The following is a 21,828-nucleotide window of genomic DNA, read 5'->3' as shown; positions in this document are numbered from 1 at the left end:
TTCTTGGGGGATATTGTAAATGGTATTGATTTGGTGATTTCCTCTTCGAAGTTCTTTTTGTTGGTGTAGAGGAATCCAAGAGACTTTTGTGTGTTAATCTTGTATCCTGATACTTTGCTAAAATCTTCTGTTTGTTCCAGTAGTTTTCTTGTGGGTTCTTTGGGGTTTTCTGTGTATGGGATCATACCATCTACAAACAGGAATACTTTTACTTCTTCCTTACCAGTTTGGATGCCCTTTCTTTCTTTTTCTAGCCTAACTGCTCCGGCTAGGACCTCCAGTACAATGTTGAATAAGAGTGGTGATAAAGGGCATCCTTGTCTGATTCCCGTTCTCAAGAGGAATACTTTCAAAGTCTCTCCTTTTAGGATGATGTTGGCTGTTGGCTTTGTATAAATGCCCTTAATTATACTGAGGAATTTCCCTTCTATTCCTATTTTGCTGACTTTTTATTGTGAATGGGTGTTGGACTTTGTCAGATGCCTTTTCTGCATCCATTGATAAGATCATGCGGTTCTTGTCTTTTGTTTTACTTATGTGATGGATTACATTGATTGTTTTTCTAATGTTGAACCATCCCTGCATACCTGGTATGAATTCTACTTGGTTATGGTGAATTATATTTTTGATATGCTGTTGAATTCTATTGGCTAGAATTTTGTTGAGGATTTTTGCATCTATGTTCATGAGGAGAGTTGGTCTGTAATTTTCTTTTTTTGTAGTGTCTTTACCTGGTTTGGTATCAGGATTATACTGGCTTCACAGAATGAGTTTGGGAGTACTCCATCCTTTTCTATGCTCTGAAATACCTTTAGTAGTACTGGTGTTAACTCTTCTCTGAAAGTTTGGTAGAATTCTCCAGTGAAGCCATCAGGATCGGGACTTTTTTCGGTTGGGAGTTTTTTAATTACCTCTTCAATCTCTTCTTTTGTTATAGGTTTATGTAGTTGTTCTACCTCTGTTTGTGTTAGTTTAGGCAGGTAGTGCGATTCTAGAAATTTGTCTATTTCCTCTAGGTTTTTGAACTTATTAGAATACAATTTTTCATAGTATTCTGTTGTGATTCTCTTAATTTCAGTTGGGTCTGTGGTGATATCACCCATCTTGTTTCTTATGTGGGTTATTTCCTTCCTCTCCTGTTTGTCTTTTGTCAGTTTGGCGAATGGTTTATGGATTTTGTTGATCTTCTCAAAAAACCAGCTTTTGTCTTGTTAACTCTTTCAATTGTTTTTCTACTCTCTATTTCATTTATTTTCGCTCTAATTTTTATTATTTCCATTCTTCTGGTGCCTGTGGGCTTCTTTTGTTGCTATTTTTCTATTTGTTTGAGTCGTAGGGTTAATATTTTGATTTTGGTCCTTTCACTTTTTTGGATGTGTGCATTCACTGGTATAAACTGACCTCTGAGCACTGCTTTTGCTGTGTCCGAAAGGTTCTGATAGGATGTGTTTTCATTCTGATTCTGTGAATTTCTTTATTCTGTCCTTGATTTCTTCTAAAACCCAGTAGTTTTTGAGCAAGGTGTTGTTCAGTTTCCATGTTTTTGATTTTTTTTCCCTTGCTTTTTCTGTTATTGATTTCTAGTTTTATGGTGTTATGGTCAAAAAAGATGCTTTGTAATATTTGGATTTTTTGGATTCTGTTAAGGCTTCCTTTGTGGCCTAATATGTGGTCTATTCTGGAGAATGTTCCATGTGGGTTGGAAAGGAAAAGATACTTGGCTGCTGTTGGAGTGCTCGGTATATGTCTATGAGATCAAGTTGGTTGAACGTGGCATTTAGCTCTTCCGTGTCTTTACTGATCTTCTTTCTGGATGTTTTGTCCATCACCAAAAGTGGTGTGTCGAAGTCTCCTATTATTATCGTGGAGCTTTCTATTTCTCTTTTCCATGCTGTTAGAGCTTGTTTTATGTATTTTGAAGCCCTGTCGCTGGGTGTGTAAACACATCTTGTGGTTATGTCCTCCTGGTATACTGACCTTTTAATCATTATATAGTGTCCTTCCTTATCCTTTGTGGTAGATATTGCTTTAAAGTCTATTTTGTCAGAGATTAATATTGCCACTCCCATTCCTTTTTGAGTGTTGTTTACTTGACATATTTTTTTCATCCTTTGAGTTTTAGTTTGTTTGTGTCTTTAAGTCTAAGATGTGTCTCTTGTGCTCAGCATATAGACGGATCGTGTTTTTTAATCCATTCTGCCACTCCCTGTCTCTTTACTGGTGCATTTAGTCCAGTTACATTCAGCGAAATTACTGATAGGTACGAGTTTAGCGCTGCTAATTTGATGTAGTTTTTGTGTGCTGTTGGTGGTTTCTTTGTTCCACTTAATTTTCTGTGCTGATTCGTTTTTCTTTATGTATTTTCATTGCTGTCGATTTTGTATTTGCTGAGTTTTTATTTTCTTCTTCTTTTTATTTTGATATGTAGGATTGTTAGTTTCCTTTGCCGTTACCTTAATATTTACGTCTATTTTTCTAAGTTTAAACCAATCTTTTATTTCTTCATCTTGTTTTGACTTTCTCTTCATATGATTCTATAACTACATTATTTAGTCTCTCTTTTTGGTTTTTATGTAATCTTCTTACATATTGACCTCTCTGTTTCCCTATTTTCAGTGTTTTAGCTTTATTTTTGTGACTTCCGTATCTGGGTTTATATCTGGGTGTTCTGTCCTATGTTCTAGTCTTGGGTTGTTACCTGATGTTATTCATTTTCTAACCGGAGGACTCCCTTTAGTATTTTTGTACTTTTGGTTTGGCTTTCACAAATCCCCTTAACTTCTGTTTATCTGGAAATGCCCTAATTTCACCATCATCTTTGAGACACAGTTTTGCTGGATATATAATTCTTGGCAGCAATTTTTTTTTCCTTCAAGGCTTTATATACGTCATCCCATTGCCTTCTTGCCTGCATGGTTTCTGCTGAGTAGTCCGAGCTTAGTCTTAGTGACTCTCCTTTGTAGATGACTTTTCGTTTACCCCTAGATGCTCTTAAAATTCTCTATCTTTGGTTTTGGCAAGTTTGATTAAGTCTTGGGTGACTTTCTTTTGGGATCTACTTATGTGTGGATCATTGAGCTTCTTGGATAGATATCTTCTTGTCTTTCACAATATCATGGAAATTTTCTGTCAACAAATCTTCAACAATTCTCTCTGTTCTAGTACTCCAATCATTTGTAGGTTATTCCTATTGATGGAGTCCCACATAATTCTTAGAGTATCTTCATTTTTAAAAATTCTTTTATCTGATTTTTCGTCAGATAAGTTGGTGTACAAGTGCTTTATCTTCAATCTGATTAATTCTGACTTCCATTGCCTCAATTCTGCTCCTATGAGTTTCTATAGAGTTGTCTAATTCTTAAATTTTATTGTTAATGTTTTGGATTTCTGTTTGCCGTCTCTCTATGGCTTCTTGCAGCCTGTTAAATTTGTTATTATGCCCTTGTATAACCTTCTTAAGTTCCTCTGTTGCTTTGTGTGTTCCTTGGCTTGGTTCGCCTTTTGTCTGATCTCCTTCCTGATCGTTTGAAGAGTTCTGTGTATTAACATTTGACTTCTAGATCCAGTAATTCCAAGACTTTCTCTTCCTCCAGGAGGTTTGTTGGTTCTTTGTTTTGGTCAGTTGCTGAAGCCATCAGGGTCTGCCTCTATGTGATTTGATATTGTTGTCTCTGAGCCATCAGTAAGTTATTAATTTGTTTTATGTTTGCTTAGTGTGTCCTAGCTTCTTATTTTGTTTTGATATGCCCAAATACGCTGGCTGTGTGAGCTACTTTCATTATTGGTGTCTTTGAAGTTATCATGTCCTGTCACCAAGTGGTTAGAGCTGTTACTAAGTATGTGAGCCCAGGAGCCCATTTACTTTTCTTGTGTGGATTCACCTCAGGTGTCCAGGTTGTCGGTCACCGAGTCTGTGGTGCAGGCTCTCACCTATGGTCTTAGACAGGCAGGGCTATGTAGAGGTGACTGGAGTAGGCACAGGTATCTGGCTACAGTAAGGGGTTATGTGCTAAGCAAGGTAGGGAGTTTATGGCTGCCTCTGAGTGCCCGGGTGGAAGGTGTGTCCCTGTTCCCTGGAGTACATAGGTGGGTGGGTTTTGTAGCCAGACTTTGGGCACCCAATGCTGGTGGCTCTAAGGACAGTGTCTTAGTCTTGGTTCTCTAGAGAAGCAAAACCAGTAAAGTGTATACATAGATATAGAGACATTTATATCAAAGAAATATCTCACACAATTGTAGAGGTTAGAACATCCCAAGTCTGTGGATTAGGATAGAGGCTTCCCTTGATTCATGTAGCCACAGGGGCTGGCGAACCCAAGATAGGCAGGCTGGAAAGCAGGACTCCGCTCATAGGCTGTGAAGATCGACGATTCCCGGGATCGGCAGATAAGCTGACAGCTCAAGTCCCAAGAACCGGAGATGAGAGGACAGGAAGCAGCCGCAGAATCCAGAGACAGCAAAAGCCAGAACGTCTGCTTATATTCAGATGTGGGCCACACCCCCAAGGAGATTCCCTTTCATCTGACTGGCTACTCAAGAGTATATTCAATCATGGGAATGATTACATTAAAACACTGAGAATCACGGCCCAGCCAAGTTGATACATAATCTTAAACATCACAACTACATAAGACTTTGTTCATGAGCCCACTGAGCAACGATGGGAGTAGCTGGGCAAAGAGGATGACTGGTTTCCACAGAACGCGTCATCCTATCCATTTGATTGTTAAAATCATCCTCTGCTGAGGTCACCCTTTGGTGAGCATTCACATGAGACAAATATCTTCACTTCTTTAGCCCATTTGGAGAGGTCTATCCACATACCTCTTCCCCATAAATCCTTGTCTCCAATTTTCCAATCATGTTCCTTCCAAGTCCCTGACCATCCAGCCAAACCATTGGCCACAGCCCATGAATTAGTATATAATCACACATCTGGCCATTTCTCCTTCCAAGCAAAGTGAACAACCAGGTGCATTGCTCGAAGTTCTGCCCATTGAGAGGATTTCCCTTCACCACTGTCCTTCAGGGAGGTCCCAGAAAGGGGCTGTAGTGCTGTCACAGTTCACTTTTGAGTGGCACCTGCATATCACGCAGAACCATCTGTAAACCAGGCAAGAGTTTTCTCTTCCTCAGTCAACTGATCATAAGGAACTCCCCATGAGGCCATAGTTGGAGACTGGCAGATGGAAGGTAATGTGACAGGAGTGGAGACCATGGGCATTTGGGCCACTTCCTCATGCAACTTACTCGTGCCTTCGGGTCCTGCTCAGGCCCGATCTCGAATATACCACTTCCATTTAATGATGGAGTGCTGCTGTGCATGTCCAACTTTATGGTCCTATGGCTCAGGCAACACCCAGTTCATGATGGGCACCTCAGGTCTCATGGTGACTTGGTGTCCCATGGTTAAGCGTTCAGTCTCTACTAAGGCCCAGTAACAAGCCAAAAGTTGTTTCTCAAAAGGACAGTAGTTATCTGCAGAGGATGGCAGAGCTTTGCTACAAAATCGTAAGGGTCTGCGCTGTGATTCACCAATAGGGCCCGCCAAAGACTCCAAACAGCATCTTTATCTGCCACTGACACTTCAAGCATCATTGGATCAGCTGGATCATACGGTCCAAGTGGCAGAGCGGCTTGCACAGCAGCCTGAACCTGTTGTAGAGCCTTCTCTTGTTCTGGTCCCCACTCAAAACTAGCAGCTTTTCAAGTCACTTGATAAATACGCTGGAGTAGCACACCCAAATGAGGAATATGTTGCCTCCAAAATCCAAAGAGGCCCACTAGGCGCTGTGCCTCCTTTTTAGTCGTGGGGGCAGCAAGATACAATAACTTATCCTTCACTTTAGAAGGAATGTCTCCACATGCCCAACACTACTGGATCCCTAGAAATTTCACTGAAGTGGAAGGTGCCTGAACTTTTGTGGGATTAATCTCCCACCCTCTAGCATGCAAATGTTTTACCAATAAGTCCAGAGTCATTGACACTTCTTCCTTACTAGGTCCAATCGGCAGAATGTCATCAATGTAATGGACCAGTGTGATGTCTTGTGGAAGGGAAAGGTGATCAAGTTCCCTGCAGACTAAATTATGACATAACGCTGGAGAGTTAATGCAGCCCTGAGGCAGGCAAGTGAAGATGTATTGTTGGCCTTGCCAGCTGAAGGCAAATTGCTTCCAGTGGTCCTTTGAAACAGGTATGGACTAAAAGGCATTAGCCAGATCAGTAGCTGCATACCAAGTACCAGGAGATGTATTAATTTGCTCAAGCAATAGAACTATGTCTGGAACAGCAGCTGCAATCGGAGTCACCACTTGGTTAAGTTTTCGATAATCTACTGCCATTCTTCAAGATCCATCTGTTTTTTGCACAGGCCAAATAGGCGAGTTGAATGGGGATGTGGTGGGAATCACCACTCCTGCATCCTTCAAGTCCTTGATGGTGGCAGTAATCTATGCAATCCCTCCAGGAATGCAGTATTGCTTTTGGTTTACTGTTTTCCTAAGTAGGGGCAGTTCTAATGGCATCCACTTGGCTTTAACTACCATAATAGCTCTTATTATATTTGTCAAGGTTCCAATGTGGGGTTTCTGCCAGTTGCTGAGTATATCTATTACAATTATGCATTCTGGAACTGGGGAAATCACTACAGGATGGGTTCAGGGACCCACTGGACCTACTGTGAGATGGATATGAGCCAAGACTCCATTAATAACCTGATCTCCATATGCCCCCACTCTGACCGGTGGGCCACAGTGACGTTTTGGGTCTCCTGGAATTAGTGTCAGCTCAGAGCCAGTATCCAGTAATCCCCAAAAAGTCTGATTATTTCCTTTTCCCCAGTGAACAGTCACTCTCATAAAAGGCCGTAGATCCCTTTGGGGAAGGCTGGGAGAAAGAGTAACAGTAAAAATTTTTGGCATTGTATTGGAGTCCTTCCTCAAGGAGACCCGGCCTCCTCTTCATTCTGGGGGTTGTGGGTCTTTAAACTTGCTCAAATTTGGGAATTGACTGAGGGACCGTGACTCTCTATTCTGGCTATTTGGATTTGACTGCTGTTCACCTGAACTAGAATTCATTCGTTTGTACAGATCAAATAAATAGTAGTTTTCTTATCTATTTCACTCCTAGGGATACCATGACTAAGTAGCCAATGCTATTTAAGTTCATACAAGTCACACTATTCTGATTACTGCTTTCACTCCTCTGTCCATTACTGTAGCCATGCCCACCTTGTCTTTGTCGATTGAGTGCAGCCACTTGGCCCCTACTACCACTGGGTCCAATCAGCCCCATTGTAGTTAGGTGTCTTAATTCAGTTAGGGCAGTTCCCACTGTTAAATCTGATTTACATGAAATAGCAATCACAGCAGTCTTCAAGGATGCTGGAGCTCCCTTCACAAATTTGTTCCTCACAGTTGTGGTAAAAGGTGTGTCTTCTGGGCACTCCATGTGTGGGTCTGTGGGTCTAACCTGATAAATCCACTCTAGCATGCCAATTTCACTAAGTCTTTGGACACTGTCTTCTACAGTATACCAAGGCAGGTCTGGTACTTCAACTTGATTTAGTGTAGGCTACCTCATAGTCCATGCTTCAGCAACCCAACCAAATAAACTATTAGATCCTTTCCTAACTTCTCGAGCTGAAACACTGAATGAACAATCTGTGCTTAGTGGACTCATAGCAAAAAACTCAGACTGATCCATCTTTATGTTTCTTGCACCACTATCCCACACCCTTATAGCCATTCCCACACATATTCCCCAGGTTTCTATTTGTACATATTAGAAAAGTCAAGCAGTTCTTCTGTAGTGTAGCGTACCTCCTCCTGGGTCACACTTTGTACTTCACTTTTTGGGGCTTGCTGGGACTGAAGTCTAGTCATAGGTCTAGAAGCCAGAGTTGGTAGTGTGGAACTTTTTTGAGAACATTCAGCACTGTCTTGTACAGCATCTGCCTCAGGCGATGCCCCAGGCAATGACTCAGGCAAGGGCTCTTTAGAGACAGCTGGTCTAAGGCTAATCTCATTAGATGGGAGTGGAGGGGCTAATTGTTTTTCTGGGCAGGGTGGCTTAGCAGACAAACATGAAGTAATCTCTTCAGATGGAACTGGTTCTGCTGGCAGAAGTGATTCAATGGAATTTAGGAGCTCAGTGTCCCCAGCTTCCTGATTATCTGCCCATATGTCCCCATCCCAAGTTTCAGGATCCCATTTCTTCCCAATCAATGCCCTTACTTTAACTTCAGACACTCTCGAGGTTGGCAATTGAGCTGGCATTGTAATTCAGCCACTCTAACAATAAGACTCGGGGTTTGGTTTTCAGCAATTTCAGCTCTGTTACTATAAGAAATAAGGCTTTCTTTCAAAGTACAAGTGGAAGCCTTAAGGTCATTTATGCAGCACTTGAGTTTTGACTCTGAAGCCCTGAGTGCATGTCATTCTTTCATCAATTTGTCTAGTGAAAGTAAGACCAACCAAACAACTTCCTTATACTTTCCATTTTGACAAAACTGTAGAAAGGTATCACACATGTGTTCACCCCGAGCCTCGCCTTTCACCAATACCTGATCTACTGGTGGTGATATTTTGCGTATTTGTTTTGCCATCTCATGCCATGGATTAGTAGTGCCCTCTTTACTGCTGGAAGTAGAGTCATCAACATCTTTAAGACTAACCAGACCTGAGAACCAATTCAGAAACCTCACCCTTACAATTCTGTCTAGAACCACTCTTGGTACCAAATGTCTTAAGCTAGGTTCTCTAGAAAAGCAAAACCAGTAAAGCACATAAATATATACAGAGAAATTTATATAAAAGAAACAGCTCACGCAATTGTAGAAGCTGGAACATTCCAAGTCTGTGGATTAGGATAGAGGCTTCTCCCAATTTACATAGCTGCAAGGGCTGGCGAACCCAAGATCAGCAGGCTGGAAAGCAGGACTCCACTCACAGGCCGTGAAGATCGATGAATCCCAGGATCAGCAGATAAGCTGACAGCTCAAGTCCCAAGAACCGGAGTTCAGATGAACAGGAGGCAGCCGCAGGATCCGGAGCGAGCAAAAAGCCAGAATGTCTGCTTATATTTGGATGCACGCCACACCCTCAAGGAAACTTCCTTTCAACTGATTGGCTACTCACAGCATATTCAATCATGGAAGTGATCACATATAAACACCGAGGGAATCACTGCCCAGCCAAGTTGACACAGATTCTTAACCATCACAGACTGGGAGGTACCACTTATTCTCCGACCCGTTGTGGCTAGGTGGAGTCGGTGGAGCCATCAGCCCTCAGTCCCCTGATGTCAGTAGGTGAGGACCCTGTTTAATAAGCAAGATGGTGTCAAATGTCATGAATCTGCCACTCCCCCTTAGTTGTTGCAGTTGAAAATAGGCTTCAGATATATATGCTGTTTTACTGTGCTAATGACGACCTATGATGTTGAAATGAGCCCACATAGGTCTAGACAGGGGAGAAAGGCATTCAAAGTTCATGGACCCATAGGCAAAAGGCTGTGCCTGCCCTGCATTCCTGGCTCAGGGGAGCTGGCAGATTATTTTTTCCTGTTTGTTAATTTGTTCCCTCTCCAAAGCTGGGAGAATGGCTTGGGGCAAGCGATGGGTCCCACTTCCGGTTCATGGGGGCACGGCAATCGCTGAAGCCGGACCGGGACCAGAGCAGAGCAGGGAGGAGGCAGATAAATGGGAGAGAGGTATGTCCCAGGGAGGGGAAGGGTTTTTTCATCCCACATGGTAGGTCAGACACTTGCACTTAACTTTTGCAGATTCAGCGCCATTTTCCCCTGGTTCCGCAGGCTTACACACTCTCTGACACTCAGTTTCTCCTGGTGTGGAAAACGGGTCCTGAGCACTACTGCTTGCCTCAGCCCGCGTGAGCCGGCTGATCCAGCCTGCAGGGTACTGGGCAGGTCACGTCTGGCAAATCCTTGCTGCTTCTAAACTATCTCTCCCTCCCCCTGCCACTCAGTCTGACTCCTCAACTTTGTCTTTGATGTTCAGGGCTCCTAGATTGTCATATACAATAGAGTCACTTGTTTTTTCAGGTCTTTGTTGCAAGAGGGACCACAGGAAGCCTCTGACTAATCTACCATATTGGCTCTGCCTCTCTTTTGATTTTTTGACTGCTGCTTCCACGGGTGTTGACTGTCGATCCATGTCAAATTAAATCCTTGACGATTTCAATCTTTTCTCCATTTACCACGATGCTGCTTACTGGTCCAGTTATGAAAATTTTTGTTTTCTTCATATTGAGATGTAATCCATACAGAAAGCTGCAGACTTTGATATTCATCAGTATGCATTTCAAGTCCTCTTCACTTTCAGCAAGCAAGGTCGTGTCATCTGCATAAAGCAGGTTGTTAATGAATCTTCCTCCAATCCTGATGCCCCATTCTTCATATAGTCCAGCTTCTTAGATTATTTGCTCAGTACACAGACAGAATAAGTATGCAGAAAGGATACAACCCTGATGCACACCTTCCAAACATTAAACCACACATTATCCCCTTGTTTTGTTAGAACAACTGTATAGAATCAGGGTAGAATTAGGTAGCTGTCATCCAAGTTTCTTGGCACAGATGAGTGAGTGCTTCCAGTGGTGCATATGTTTGTTGAAACAACTCAGTTGGTATTGTATCAATTCCTGAAGCCTTGTTTTTCGCCAATGATTTCAATGCAGCTAGGACCTCTTCCCTCAGTACCATTGGTTCCTGATCATATGCTACCTCCTGAAATAGTTGAACATCGACCAATTCTTTTTGTATAGTGACTCTGTGTTTTCCTTCTATCTTCTTTTGATGTTTCCTGTGTTGTTTAATATTTTCCCTGTAGAAACCTTCAATATTGCAACTTGAAGCTTGAAGTTTTTCTTCAGTTCTTTCAGCTTAAGAAACGCCTAGCGTGTTCTTCCCTTTTGGTTTTCTAACTCCAGGTCTTTGCACATGTCATCATAATCTTCACTTTGTCTTCTTGAGCTGCTCTTTGAAATCTTTTGTTCAGCTCTTCTACTTCATCATTTCTTCCATTTGCTTTACCTACTCGACGTTCAAAAGCAAGTTTTACAGTCTCTTCTGACATCCATTTTGGTCTTTTCTTTCTTTCCCATCTTTTTAATGACCTGTTGCTTTCTTCATGTATGATGTCCTTGCTGTCATTCTACAACTCACTGGTCTTCAGTCATTTGTGTTCAGGGCGTCAAATCTATTCTTGAGATGGACTCTAAATTCAGGTGGGACATACTCAAGGTCTTACTTTGGCTTTTGTGGACTTGTTCTAATTTTCCTCAGCTTCGAGTTGAACTTGCAAATGACCAATTGATGGTCTGTTCAGCAGTCGGCCCCTGACCTTGTTCTGACTGATGATATTGAGCTTTCCCATCATCTCTTTCCAGAGATGTAGTCAATTTGATTCCTGTATATTCCATCTGGTGAGGTGCATGTGTACAGTCTCTGTTTATGTTGTTGAAAAAATGTATTTGCAATGAAGAAGTCATTGGTCTTGCAAAATTCTATCAGGTGATCTCCGGCATCGTTTCTATCACCAAGGCCATATTTTCCAACTACTGATCCTTCTTCTTTGTTTCCAACTTTCGTATTCCAATCACCAGTAATTATCAATGCATCCTGATTCCATGTTCAATCCATTTCAGACTACAGAAGTTGGTAAAAATCTTCCATTTCTTTCAGCTTTGGCTTTAGTGGTTGGTACATAATAATAGTTGTATTAACTGGTCTTCCTTGTAGGCATATAGATATTATCCTATCACTGACAACACTGTACTTCAGGCTAGATTTTGAGATGTCCTTTTTGATGATGAATGCAATGCCATTTGTCTTCAACTTGTCATTCCTGGCATAGCAGATCATAGGATTTTCTGATTCAAAATGGCCAATACCAGTCCACTTCAGCTCACTAATGCCTAGGATATCAAAGTTTATGTGGTCCATTTCATTTTTGATGATTTCTAATTTTCCTAGATTCATACCTTGTAAATTCCACATTCCAATTATTAGTGGATGTTTCCAGCTGTTTTCTCATTTTGAGTTGTGCCAAGCCACATCAGCAAATGAAGGTCCCGAAAGCTTGACTCCATCCATGTCATTAAGGTTGACTCTACTTTGAGGAGGCAGCTCTTCCCCATTCATCTTTTGAGTGCCTTCTGTATACTGTACTTTTATTACAGAAATGAAACATTTCACAGGTACATATGAGTAAGGAATAGATTTGAAAAAACAGAGCTTCCAAAGACAAACATATTCTTTAGCATCAACGTGCCCCTTCTTTTCTCTGCAACAGCAAAACCTTGGGTCAGTGTTTTTTCAAAGTGTTTCAATAATCACCCACGTCGGAATCACACATGGGATTATTAAGTATGCAGATTCCTGGGTCCCAATCTCAATCCTACTGAATTGCTTTCTCAGGGCCTATGAATCAGCATTTTAAAAGCTTCACCACAGGACACTGAAGCACAATACAGATTAAGAATCATCCCTTGGGTGCTTTAAAGCTGCAAACATGATATATAGGTAAAGAAAACAACACTGTACCTGAGCCAATAAAGACTGGAAATCTTTGAAGTCACAGCAAATCACTATTTTCTTAAATAATATTATAGTAAACTTAATTTTAAATTTTCTTGAGGACTTCAGAATGTCACTATAAACACCTTCTTGTTACCACAGATGTAGCACAAATGATAGCTAGTACAGTTCTACTACTGTGTCAGCAGCCAGCACAGTAGAAATTCAACCTCTGTAAGTACTTACTGTGCTCTGTGAGGGTTCCACTTTCTTCTTCCAATCCCTAACTACTGGTATCTTTCAAGGGTCTGTCACTTCCCTGAGAATTCATCTGCTCTCAAAGATTTAACCTGAAAAAGGGCTTTCAGTCCTACACTTCCAAAGAGTACACTTCAAAGTAAATCATTACTACCATCCCTTTGACAAGCTAACATGCCCGCCCACCTAGGCCTCCTTGCCTTGCCCACTCCCACCCCCACCCACTACCCAAACACATACATTTCCAACCTGGATGCTACGGGCACAACTAACATTCCATTTAGTGGAACACACAAGAAATATCAGTGTCATCTTTGACTATTCTCCTTTACAAAAACTGCTTACACTTACCTTTAAAAAGTCTTTGATTCACCCTTCTCCATTTTCATGATCACTACGCTCATATTTATGCCATTATTAACTCTAAATCAGATTAGTATTAAGAGCCTCGTGGCTCTTATAGCTGGTCTCCATTCTTCCAGTGTCCTTCCCACTCAAATCCATCATATTTTATTTAGTTCAGCTCAACCTCTGTGTCCACTGTATAATCTATGAAACTTTAAAATAACATAGATGCCTGCACTCCACAAAGTTCCACAGATCATACTGATGTGGCACCAAGACTAAGAACCACTATACTTGTTTTGGTTTTCCCCCCTTCATAAAATCATCAAATGATCTGCACCAATTCTTTTGATTTTTATGTATCTTTCTAAACGCAAAAAGCACCTAAAAGGTAAATATCTGACTACAAAGTAAACATATTACTACAAAAATGACTAATAGTAACAAAACCAAATAGCTAATATATATTGCATGCCTGCTATGTGCCACTTACCGAACTATTTACCAAAGTTCTATCTTTTAGTGTTACTATTAAGCTCCTCTCATTTTTTGTTCCCCTGCTGGAATGGCAGTTCAAATTCTCCTTCAACAAAGTTAAGAAATCTTTCTGTGGACAATTTTCACTTCACCTATTTTGCTAATTAAGCAAAGACGGTATTATAAAAGGTAGTACTTTCTGATTTTATATTAGAATGAGTGTGACTAGCAAGAACATAAAAAGAAAACACTAAAACCTCACTTAAGAGTAAACAAAGAAAACTTGCTGAAGGTTTCTTGGGGTCAAGGAGGTAATCAGTATTTTAAAGCAGCTGTGTTGAAGGGTCACCGAAGAAGAAGGCAAAAAAGTCAGTTTAAAATAGCCTGTTACTCTGATTTATTAAAAAAAATTCAAGATTTTGTTTCAAGAAAAACATTAAAATTACATTCATTGTTTTACACGCTTTGGTTTTTAGTTTAAAATTATTTCTAATTCAAATTTGCTTATTTTTGGTGCTTGCTAGAAAATAATCTATTGTAAATGTATTCTCTTCAGTTTATCCTAAACTGCTACTCTAGCTCACCATTAGCCCTAAACTATGAAGATGAATTTGAATAATCAATAATTAAACGTCTAAATTAGGCTATTTAGTCCCTGACTCTTAAAATGATGCTCACAACTGTTAACCTTTATAACACCATTTTTTCTGGACTCAGTCTACAGAACCAACTTATCCTGAGTTCTTCTTTCCTGCTTCTTATCAGTAATCTGTTTTGTTTATGTAATCTGTTAACTACTTTTATGATATTATCATTGCAACTAATGCTGATTTTAAAAAATGTAGAAAAGTATAATAAAGATCACCTATAATCCCATGATCTTGATAATACTAGTAACTGTTTAGATGTATTTTTATTTTTCTCTGATTGATGTATAAACTTCATGGGCTTACATAATAAACTTTTAATCTGTCTTAGCATATAGAATAAGTAAAATTAGGGAATGAATAAACCGATGAAATTTGCTAAAGACACTCACAAGATAGGTTAAAAAAATCAAAACTAAATGAAATGGAGATTGTACTTTACTGCTGACAGTTGTATCCTTTTATATTTTCCTGGTGTTTTTACATGAATACTTTAAAGTTTAGAAAAAGAAAATGTCAAGCATAATAATAATTATATACAAATAGGATCATGGAAAGAAATCACACAAAGGCAACTGAAAATACATATGGCTCTACTTCAGTTCTCAATTTGATATGTACTTATCAGGCAGATCTGATTAAACAATGAAGTCCCTGTTTGGGAAGCAAAACTAGCTGTTTCTTATTAAAAAACTATCTACACCTCTTATGATATATTAAAAATATTTTTGGTTTACGTGGAGGTCAAATTTTAAAAATTCTGTACAGCAAAGATGGAAGACACCTATATATGGCAAGCACATTTATAAACTCAACCTAAAGAATCATCTCCTATCTATAAATGGCTGACACTAAAACACCTCTTCTCATCACCACTCCTAGTCATTTCCTTATCTCTTGGTAACTACTTCAGACAACAGTAGTGTTTGGAACACCGACTTTTATCGTGGATTCTCACTTTACCGTTATGCAAAGTAGCACAGGGTCTCTTAAGTGGTGACACAGGACAGGCAGTAAAATGGGAGTAGAAAGGAAAAAGGCAGTACAAGAGTACATAAAACTAATCTAGTGGTCTTCAAAACTCTACCCACCACTCCCCAGACCCCATCTCAAGTCTGTTCATCACCATCAATAAGCATCAGCTTGACAAATGGATTGGGGAAGGGTGGGAGTTAAGCGAGTGTCATGGATTGAATTGTGTCCCCCAAAAATATGTGTATCAATTTGGCTAGGAAATGATTCCCAGCATTGTGTGACTGTCTACCATTTTGTCATCTGATGTGATTTTCCTATGTGTGGTAAATCCTGCCTCTATGATGTTAACGAGGGGGGATGGGCAGCAGTTGTGTTGATAAGGCAGGACTCAATCTACAGGACTGGATTGTGTCTTGAGCCAATTTCTTTTGGGATATAAAAGAGAGAGGCAAGCAGAGAGACAGGGGGACCTCATATGATCAAGAAAGCAGTGGCAAGAGCAGAGCACGTCCTTTGGACCTGGGGTTCCTGCTCGGAGAAGCTCCTAGTCCAGGGGAAGACTGATGAGAAGGACCTTCCTCCAGAGCTGACACAGAGAGAAAACCTTCCCCTGGAGCTGATGCCCTGAATTTGGACGTTTACCCTACTTTACTGTGAGCAAATAAATTTCTCTTTGTTAAAGCCATCCACTTGTGGCATTTCTATAGCAGCACTAGATAACTAAGACAAGGAGCAATCTTTTACTACCACAGCAGAAGAACCTCATTTTCATTCTTCTTTCTGCTTCATATCAACTCCACTACCAGCGATAAGAACCCCAGACTCATTATCCAGTCTTCACTCCTGTCCTTACTATTGCAATGTTTCACCTCCTTCTTCACTCCATCTCCACTTCCTTCCTTCCGTCATCTCTCTCTAAAAAAATTACACCTCACAAAGTCCCAACTCAGTTAATCATACGTACCTAACTGAGCACCCATTTCCATCAATTTATATCCTCCTCCCTTACACAAATTCTAGAACTACTTGCTGTCTCTCGTTTTTCCTTCCATTCTACCAATATTTGGAGTCACCAACATCAGGCTTGGAATTGGGAAAAAATAACTCTTATTCCCATAAAGTATATATAGTGCTAGTGATGAACCGTCCAATCTTCAAGCAAGTCATTTAATCTTTTTGCGAATCAGCTCGTTCATCTGTGAAATGAAGGAGCTACTTTAGATCACTACTCTAAAATATGGCTGACAAGTTTCCATGCTGTAATGGCAAGGATTCTGAAACTACAGATCGGTGGTGGAATGCAGGGATTTTCTGAAAAGCACTCAGATAAATCTGCTGATCAGCCATGTCTGGGAATTATTGATAAATGTTAAGATTCCTTCTATTCCAACATTCCAAGCTGGAATTTTCACTGCATTTTCTGGCAGGACTACTGCTATAAAATGAGAGTAGTTTCCGTAGTTACTGGACTATAGTTCAGGTATGTAATGGATTAACGAGGCTTTTGTGGGATGACCTAGCACTCAAGTATCATTTATATTATTGTCTTATGACCAAAGCTGACCTGCAAATGAACTTGTAAAACATGTTGACAGACTGGAGACCACCAATATTACAACAATACTAAGAACCAAACAAAAACACTAAAAAAATATTATTTACGACTATTACGTAGACATACTCTTACAGTTGGCTTTTTCACAACCAAGATTCGACCAACATATCAGATAAAGGTAGAAAGGGCATGCTCATTAAGATCATTTACTCTGCTAGTTCACTGTTGGGGCTTTTGTATATCACTGCAGCAAAGCCTAGAGAAGTCTAGATCATTGGTGGAATCCAGGGCATTAAATGCCTAAAATACAGTCTCATTCAAATGTTTACAGACTGCCCAGAAGCACACTCATTCACTTTTGAACTACATGTATCTTTTTAGCTATGATGACTTCCAATTTCCAATTCTCATCATAGACAAATGTTCTCGTGGGTAATATTCAGGGTTAAAGACATGTTTAAACATGTGGGAACTAAGCAAGTATAAACAGTACTTGAGATATCACATTAGTAGTGTGTTAATTTAAGTGGAACCTAGTCATTTATAAATAAGAAATTATTATAAAAAGGTAAAAACAAACAATTATATGCTAATTTTTTTTTAAATGTACTTAAGTTTGTACAAAATAGCATGATACATTGCAGGGCAGTGTCCATTTATTTCCTCATTTCTCCAAACAACATAAAAATCTACAATAAATGCCATTATGTAAGTACATTCTCTGAAGATCAAGAATGATGCAATTGTTGCTATGGTAACTACTCATTTTATTAAGCTGTGGGTTGGGGTTTAAAGCATCCTTTTAAAAAACAGATTTCAACATCTTATCTATGCCCGTTAAGTCTCTTTCTATTCCTACCTATTAAACAATAACTATAGGTCACCTTTGGTGCTATGTAAGCTGCCACTATTAAAAGCTAGGCTTAAGTTGCCAAGGAAAGATAACTTTGAATTTGAAGTTTGCAAAATGAAACACATCAACTGCATTAAAAGAAACAAAAGATACTTAGTTTTCAAGCAGCTAGAGTAACTGAAAAGTGTGTGTAAATCAGAAGTAACATGATACTACATGTCTCTGTTCTTTCGCTGTCATAATTTTGCTTCTAATCCTAAATTATTAACTAAGTATAAAACACTAGAAGACTGCTGACTTTTCAGTTTGCATTAACCTAAAGCGAGAGCCACTAGAAAGTGAGCCCTTCATTTTGATACTTAGAAATTTCTCTTGAGCATACAAAAAAACTGGGAATTTTCACCATCAAAGCTTTATAAGATAGATCTGTAAGGAAAACACAAACTATATTTAAAAATATCAAGGATAACTGTGGACTCCAACTATAAGCACTACTAAAAGGCACAATCAAAGGTTACTAAGCTTTTTCCCTTGCTTCTGCTCTTCCGTGGAAGGGGTTCCCACCAATGGCCGGCCTCACCGGCATCAGTGTCCTAGGAGGCCTAGTAGTGATAGATTATTCAAAACTCGCAAGTATTTTGAGAACCTGCCCTATCTCCCCTGCCTAAATAAACACTAAAATGAAGCATTTGAGGAAGGGGGAGAGGGGTGAGCACGAATGTAGCTCCTCCCCATTTTAACAAGGTGAAGTCCAGCCAGCTAAAAGGCCTGCTAACTTCGCAGCCCTGGAAACCAAAGCGAGGAAGCTCTGGCAGGGCCCCCGGCTAAACCCGTAGCAATGGGGTACTACGAAAAGCTGGCTGACGGGGAAGCAACTGAAACAACAGGCTGGTCAAGCAGAAGAGAGAGAGAGAGGCAACTAGGCTTCTTTCAGTCTGTCTTTCACAAATGGATTTTGCCTGTCTTCGTGTATTACCTTACAAGTCGCTCGCAACAAGCCGCCCCTACCTCCTCTGTGAACATGGTCTGTATATGTGTGTGGTGACAACCATCTCAGCACCTCGGCTGGGGACTCAGTGCCTCCACAGGCCCGAAACTCTCCCCAAAGGCCCTCGAAGAAAAGGGGGCGGGAGAAGCGTGCCTAACGCCGGCTGAGGGCTCAGACGAGAAGGGGTGTCCGGCCGGGGAGAGCGGCAGGGGCTGACGTGCAGCTCCTGTAAGTGTCAATGGTGGCTTCTTTCTTCGGGAGAGAGGAGAAGTGACAAGGGGTGGGGGTGATTAGGCCTTCCCCGCCCCCCGCTGTTTACCTTCCCGGTACTTCTTGCGGAGCCGCCGGTGGACGTTCTTCACCACCCCGGAGAGCTTCTCCTGCTCCAGCTTCCGCTCCTGCTCCTGGGGCGGCGGACTGCTCGGGGGCCCGGCCCCCTGACCGCGAGCAGCGCCTCGGCTGCCGACCCCCGGCTCCATATCGCCGCCGCCGCCGCCGCCCCTCGGGCCCCCGCAGACGCTCGCCTGGCGGAGGAGGTGGGGAAGGAGGAGGCAGCAGCGGAGGCAGCAGCTGGAGGAGGCAGAGGACCAGAAGCCACGGCCTCGGAGGTTGCACCTTACCCAAACGCACAAGCTGATTGGTGGACTGTGGAGGGCTGGGCGGAAACGGAAAAGGCCAAGGGCCAATCGACGGAGAGCGCCGGCCGCGCACCGGGTTGTTTGGAAAGCGAGCAGCTGGAGGAGGCGGGGCTTGCAGGCCGAGGGTCGCTGAGGAGGTGGGAGCGCTAGGCCGAAGTGCTTCTTGCCATCCCCCTTCCCTCCCCTCCCCTCCCTGGCGTCTGTGCGCAAGCGTCGTGGTGCGGCCGCCGGAGACGTGCTTCAGGCGACGCGCTTGCGCAGCCGAGTTTGCTTAGTTTGGGCTTCCTTGTACTTACTGTCCGGTTTTCTCACGTCTTCCCATCCTCCCCCGCTCCGTCCCCCACCCCCACGGGTTATAATCTGGTGCGTCGCCTGGGTCTTTTGCCTGAGCCCGTGCTGCGCTTTGTCAAACGTAGCCTCCCTTTAGCTGCATAGCTCTGAAGAAGCATTTCTGAGATGGCAGCCCAAGCATAGCTGCCTTCATTGGCTCAAGCAGAGGTCTGGCTACGAAGTGCTGGTTTAATTCACGGGCCGGCAAACTCTCCATGAGTGCTGGGGTCAATGCTCTTAGTGCCTCTGCTGGGCAAGGGACACAAAATGGGGAAAAGGAGAGGGCTAAGCAATAGGAGATGCGAGGGAGAGAGAAGGTAAGATAGAGAACCTACAACAGATGCCCTCAAGAAGTTTGTAGAAGCCCCAGTGTCATAGGAGTTCTGCTTTTGGTCTAATTCGCGTCAGAATTCTGGGCGTTTTTAGTCGGCTCTGGTGGCTTCCTAACCTTTAGTTTAATGGGTTAGTCTGTGTCGAGCGTGCTTGAATGGATTTGGCAACCTGCGCGGCCTCCTCCCCCATACCTCTTCTTCTCTTGGGAAGCTCAGAGAGAATGTGCTTGCTGATTCCTGTCCCATAAAGGTAGAACGCTGCTTCCAGAGAGAGGTAGACTATGCATTAGCTCCTGAGGTGGTGCTGAGACTGCTGAGTGCCAGATTCAACAAGACTGAAAGCCTTTAATGAATTGTATTAGACAGTAGAGTACTGCAGATGTTGGTTATATGATATGATTTGGGAATTATTGCAATGAGAACTTTTTGATCAATGACTATAGGTTGCGTTTGGAGCCCTGGTGGCTCAGTGGTTAAGTGATACCGCTGCTAGCCAAAAGGTCGGCAGTTCCAGTCCACCAGCCGCTCTTTGGAAACCCTGTGAGGCAGTTCTACTCTGTCCTAAAGGGGCGCTATGAGTGGGAATCGACTTGATGGCAGTGGCTATAGTTTGCATTATGCAACTTTTATATGCCACCTTCTGAATGATGAAGACCTAAAGAACAAAGCATTATACACACTCCAGAGCGCAGGAGGGAACCTTGGTGGCGTAGTGGTTAACAGCTCCGGTTACTAACTAAAAGCTCCGCGGCTCCAATCCACCAGCTGCTCCTTGGAAACCCTATGGGGCAGTTCTACTCTGCCTGTAGGGTCGCTGAGTCAGAATCCACTCGATGGCAACGAGTTTTTGGTTTGGAACACAGGAGGAACGGGAGGAGGGAGGTGAGGGGAGAAGAGTGGTGAAATCCATCACTGTGGAGATACAAATCAAACAGAGACAGGGACATATGAACTTCAGAACGGCTCATTAAAATTATGAGGAGAAATTACCGCGAACCGCCTAATAAATTGAGAATGTAATTGAATGAACATCTCTTTCTGCTCTTTCCATAGTTTAATAGATACGGGAGGCAAAAAGAGATGCAAATATTTGGGAGTTACAATGACAGTAAAGAGCATTAAATTTCGTTTGTACTGAACTGTAGTTATTTTTGTCTAACTTCTTCCATACTGCTACGAGTGAATGAACTTTTTACTCTTTTTTGAAAGTAGAGGTATACACTGAAGGAAATTTGGAAAATACAGAAAGGAGTAAAGAAAGTAACAAAGCCAAACCCGTCGCCATTCTGACTCATAGCCACCCTATAGGACAGAGTAGAAGTGTCCCATGGGTTTCCTAGGCTGTAAACCTTTAGGAAAGCAGACTGCCACATCTTTCTCCCAGGAGCTGCTGGTAGATTTCAACTGCCCACCTTTAGGTTAGCAGCCGAGTGTTTTAACCCTTGTGCCACTAAGTCACCTGGAAAACCACTGCTGAGAGATAACAACTGTTAACATCTTTTTCTTTGCTTGCGTGCTTATTTCAGATGGGATCATATTTCTTGACGGCTGTGTGGTAGTCTATTATATGAGTAGCCTATCATTTCATTAACAAATCCTCCATTATTGTAGATTTGTGCTGTTTCCATTTTTTCTGAATTACAAATAATGCTGTAGTGAACACCCTTGTACACAAATCTTTGTCTATTATTTTGAGTATACATTTCTTAGGCCAAATTCCTAAGAGTAGAAGTTCTGAATCAAATGGTCAAGTGTGTTAAAGTTTTTTATATTGTTATCTTAGTCATCCAGTGCTGCTACAACAGAAATACCACAAGTGGATGGCTTTAACAAAGAGAAATTTATTTCCTCACAGTTAAAGTAGGCTAAAAGTCCAAATTCAGGGCATC

General features: G+C 41.7%; 1 protein-coding gene across 2 annotated transcripts in view; it reads right to left on the bottom strand.

Moving 5' to 3' along the window:
- Window positions 1-19,246, bottom strand: part of BMT2 (base methyltransferase of 25S rRNA 2 homolog) — an 85,804-nt gene extending 66,558 nt beyond the window's left edge. Inside the window, exon 1 of one of the 2 annotated variants that reach the window (XM_004382576.2) lies at window positions 18,959-19,246. In XM_004382576.2, coding sequence (XP_004382633.1) covers window positions 18,959-19,118 — 160 coding nt within the window. In that variant the 5' untranslated portion in view covers window positions 19,119-19,246. Of the gene's footprint in view, window positions 1-8,831; window positions 8,864-18,958 lie in introns of those variants that run through there. The other variant, XM_023737025.1, reaches the window with a different exon arrangement.
- Window positions 19,247-21,828: the final 2,582 nt, after the last annotated feature.

The sequence above is a fragment of the Trichechus manatus genome, unplaced genomic scaffold (genome assembly GCF_000243295.1).
Source record: "Trichechus manatus latirostris isolate Lorelei unplaced genomic scaffold, TriManLat1.0 scaffold00096, whole genome shotgun sequence".
Classification (NCBI taxonomy): domain Eukaryota; kingdom Metazoa; phylum Chordata; class Mammalia; order Sirenia; family Trichechidae; genus Trichechus; species Trichechus manatus.
This window is presented reverse-complemented; position numbering and strand designations above follow the sequence as displayed.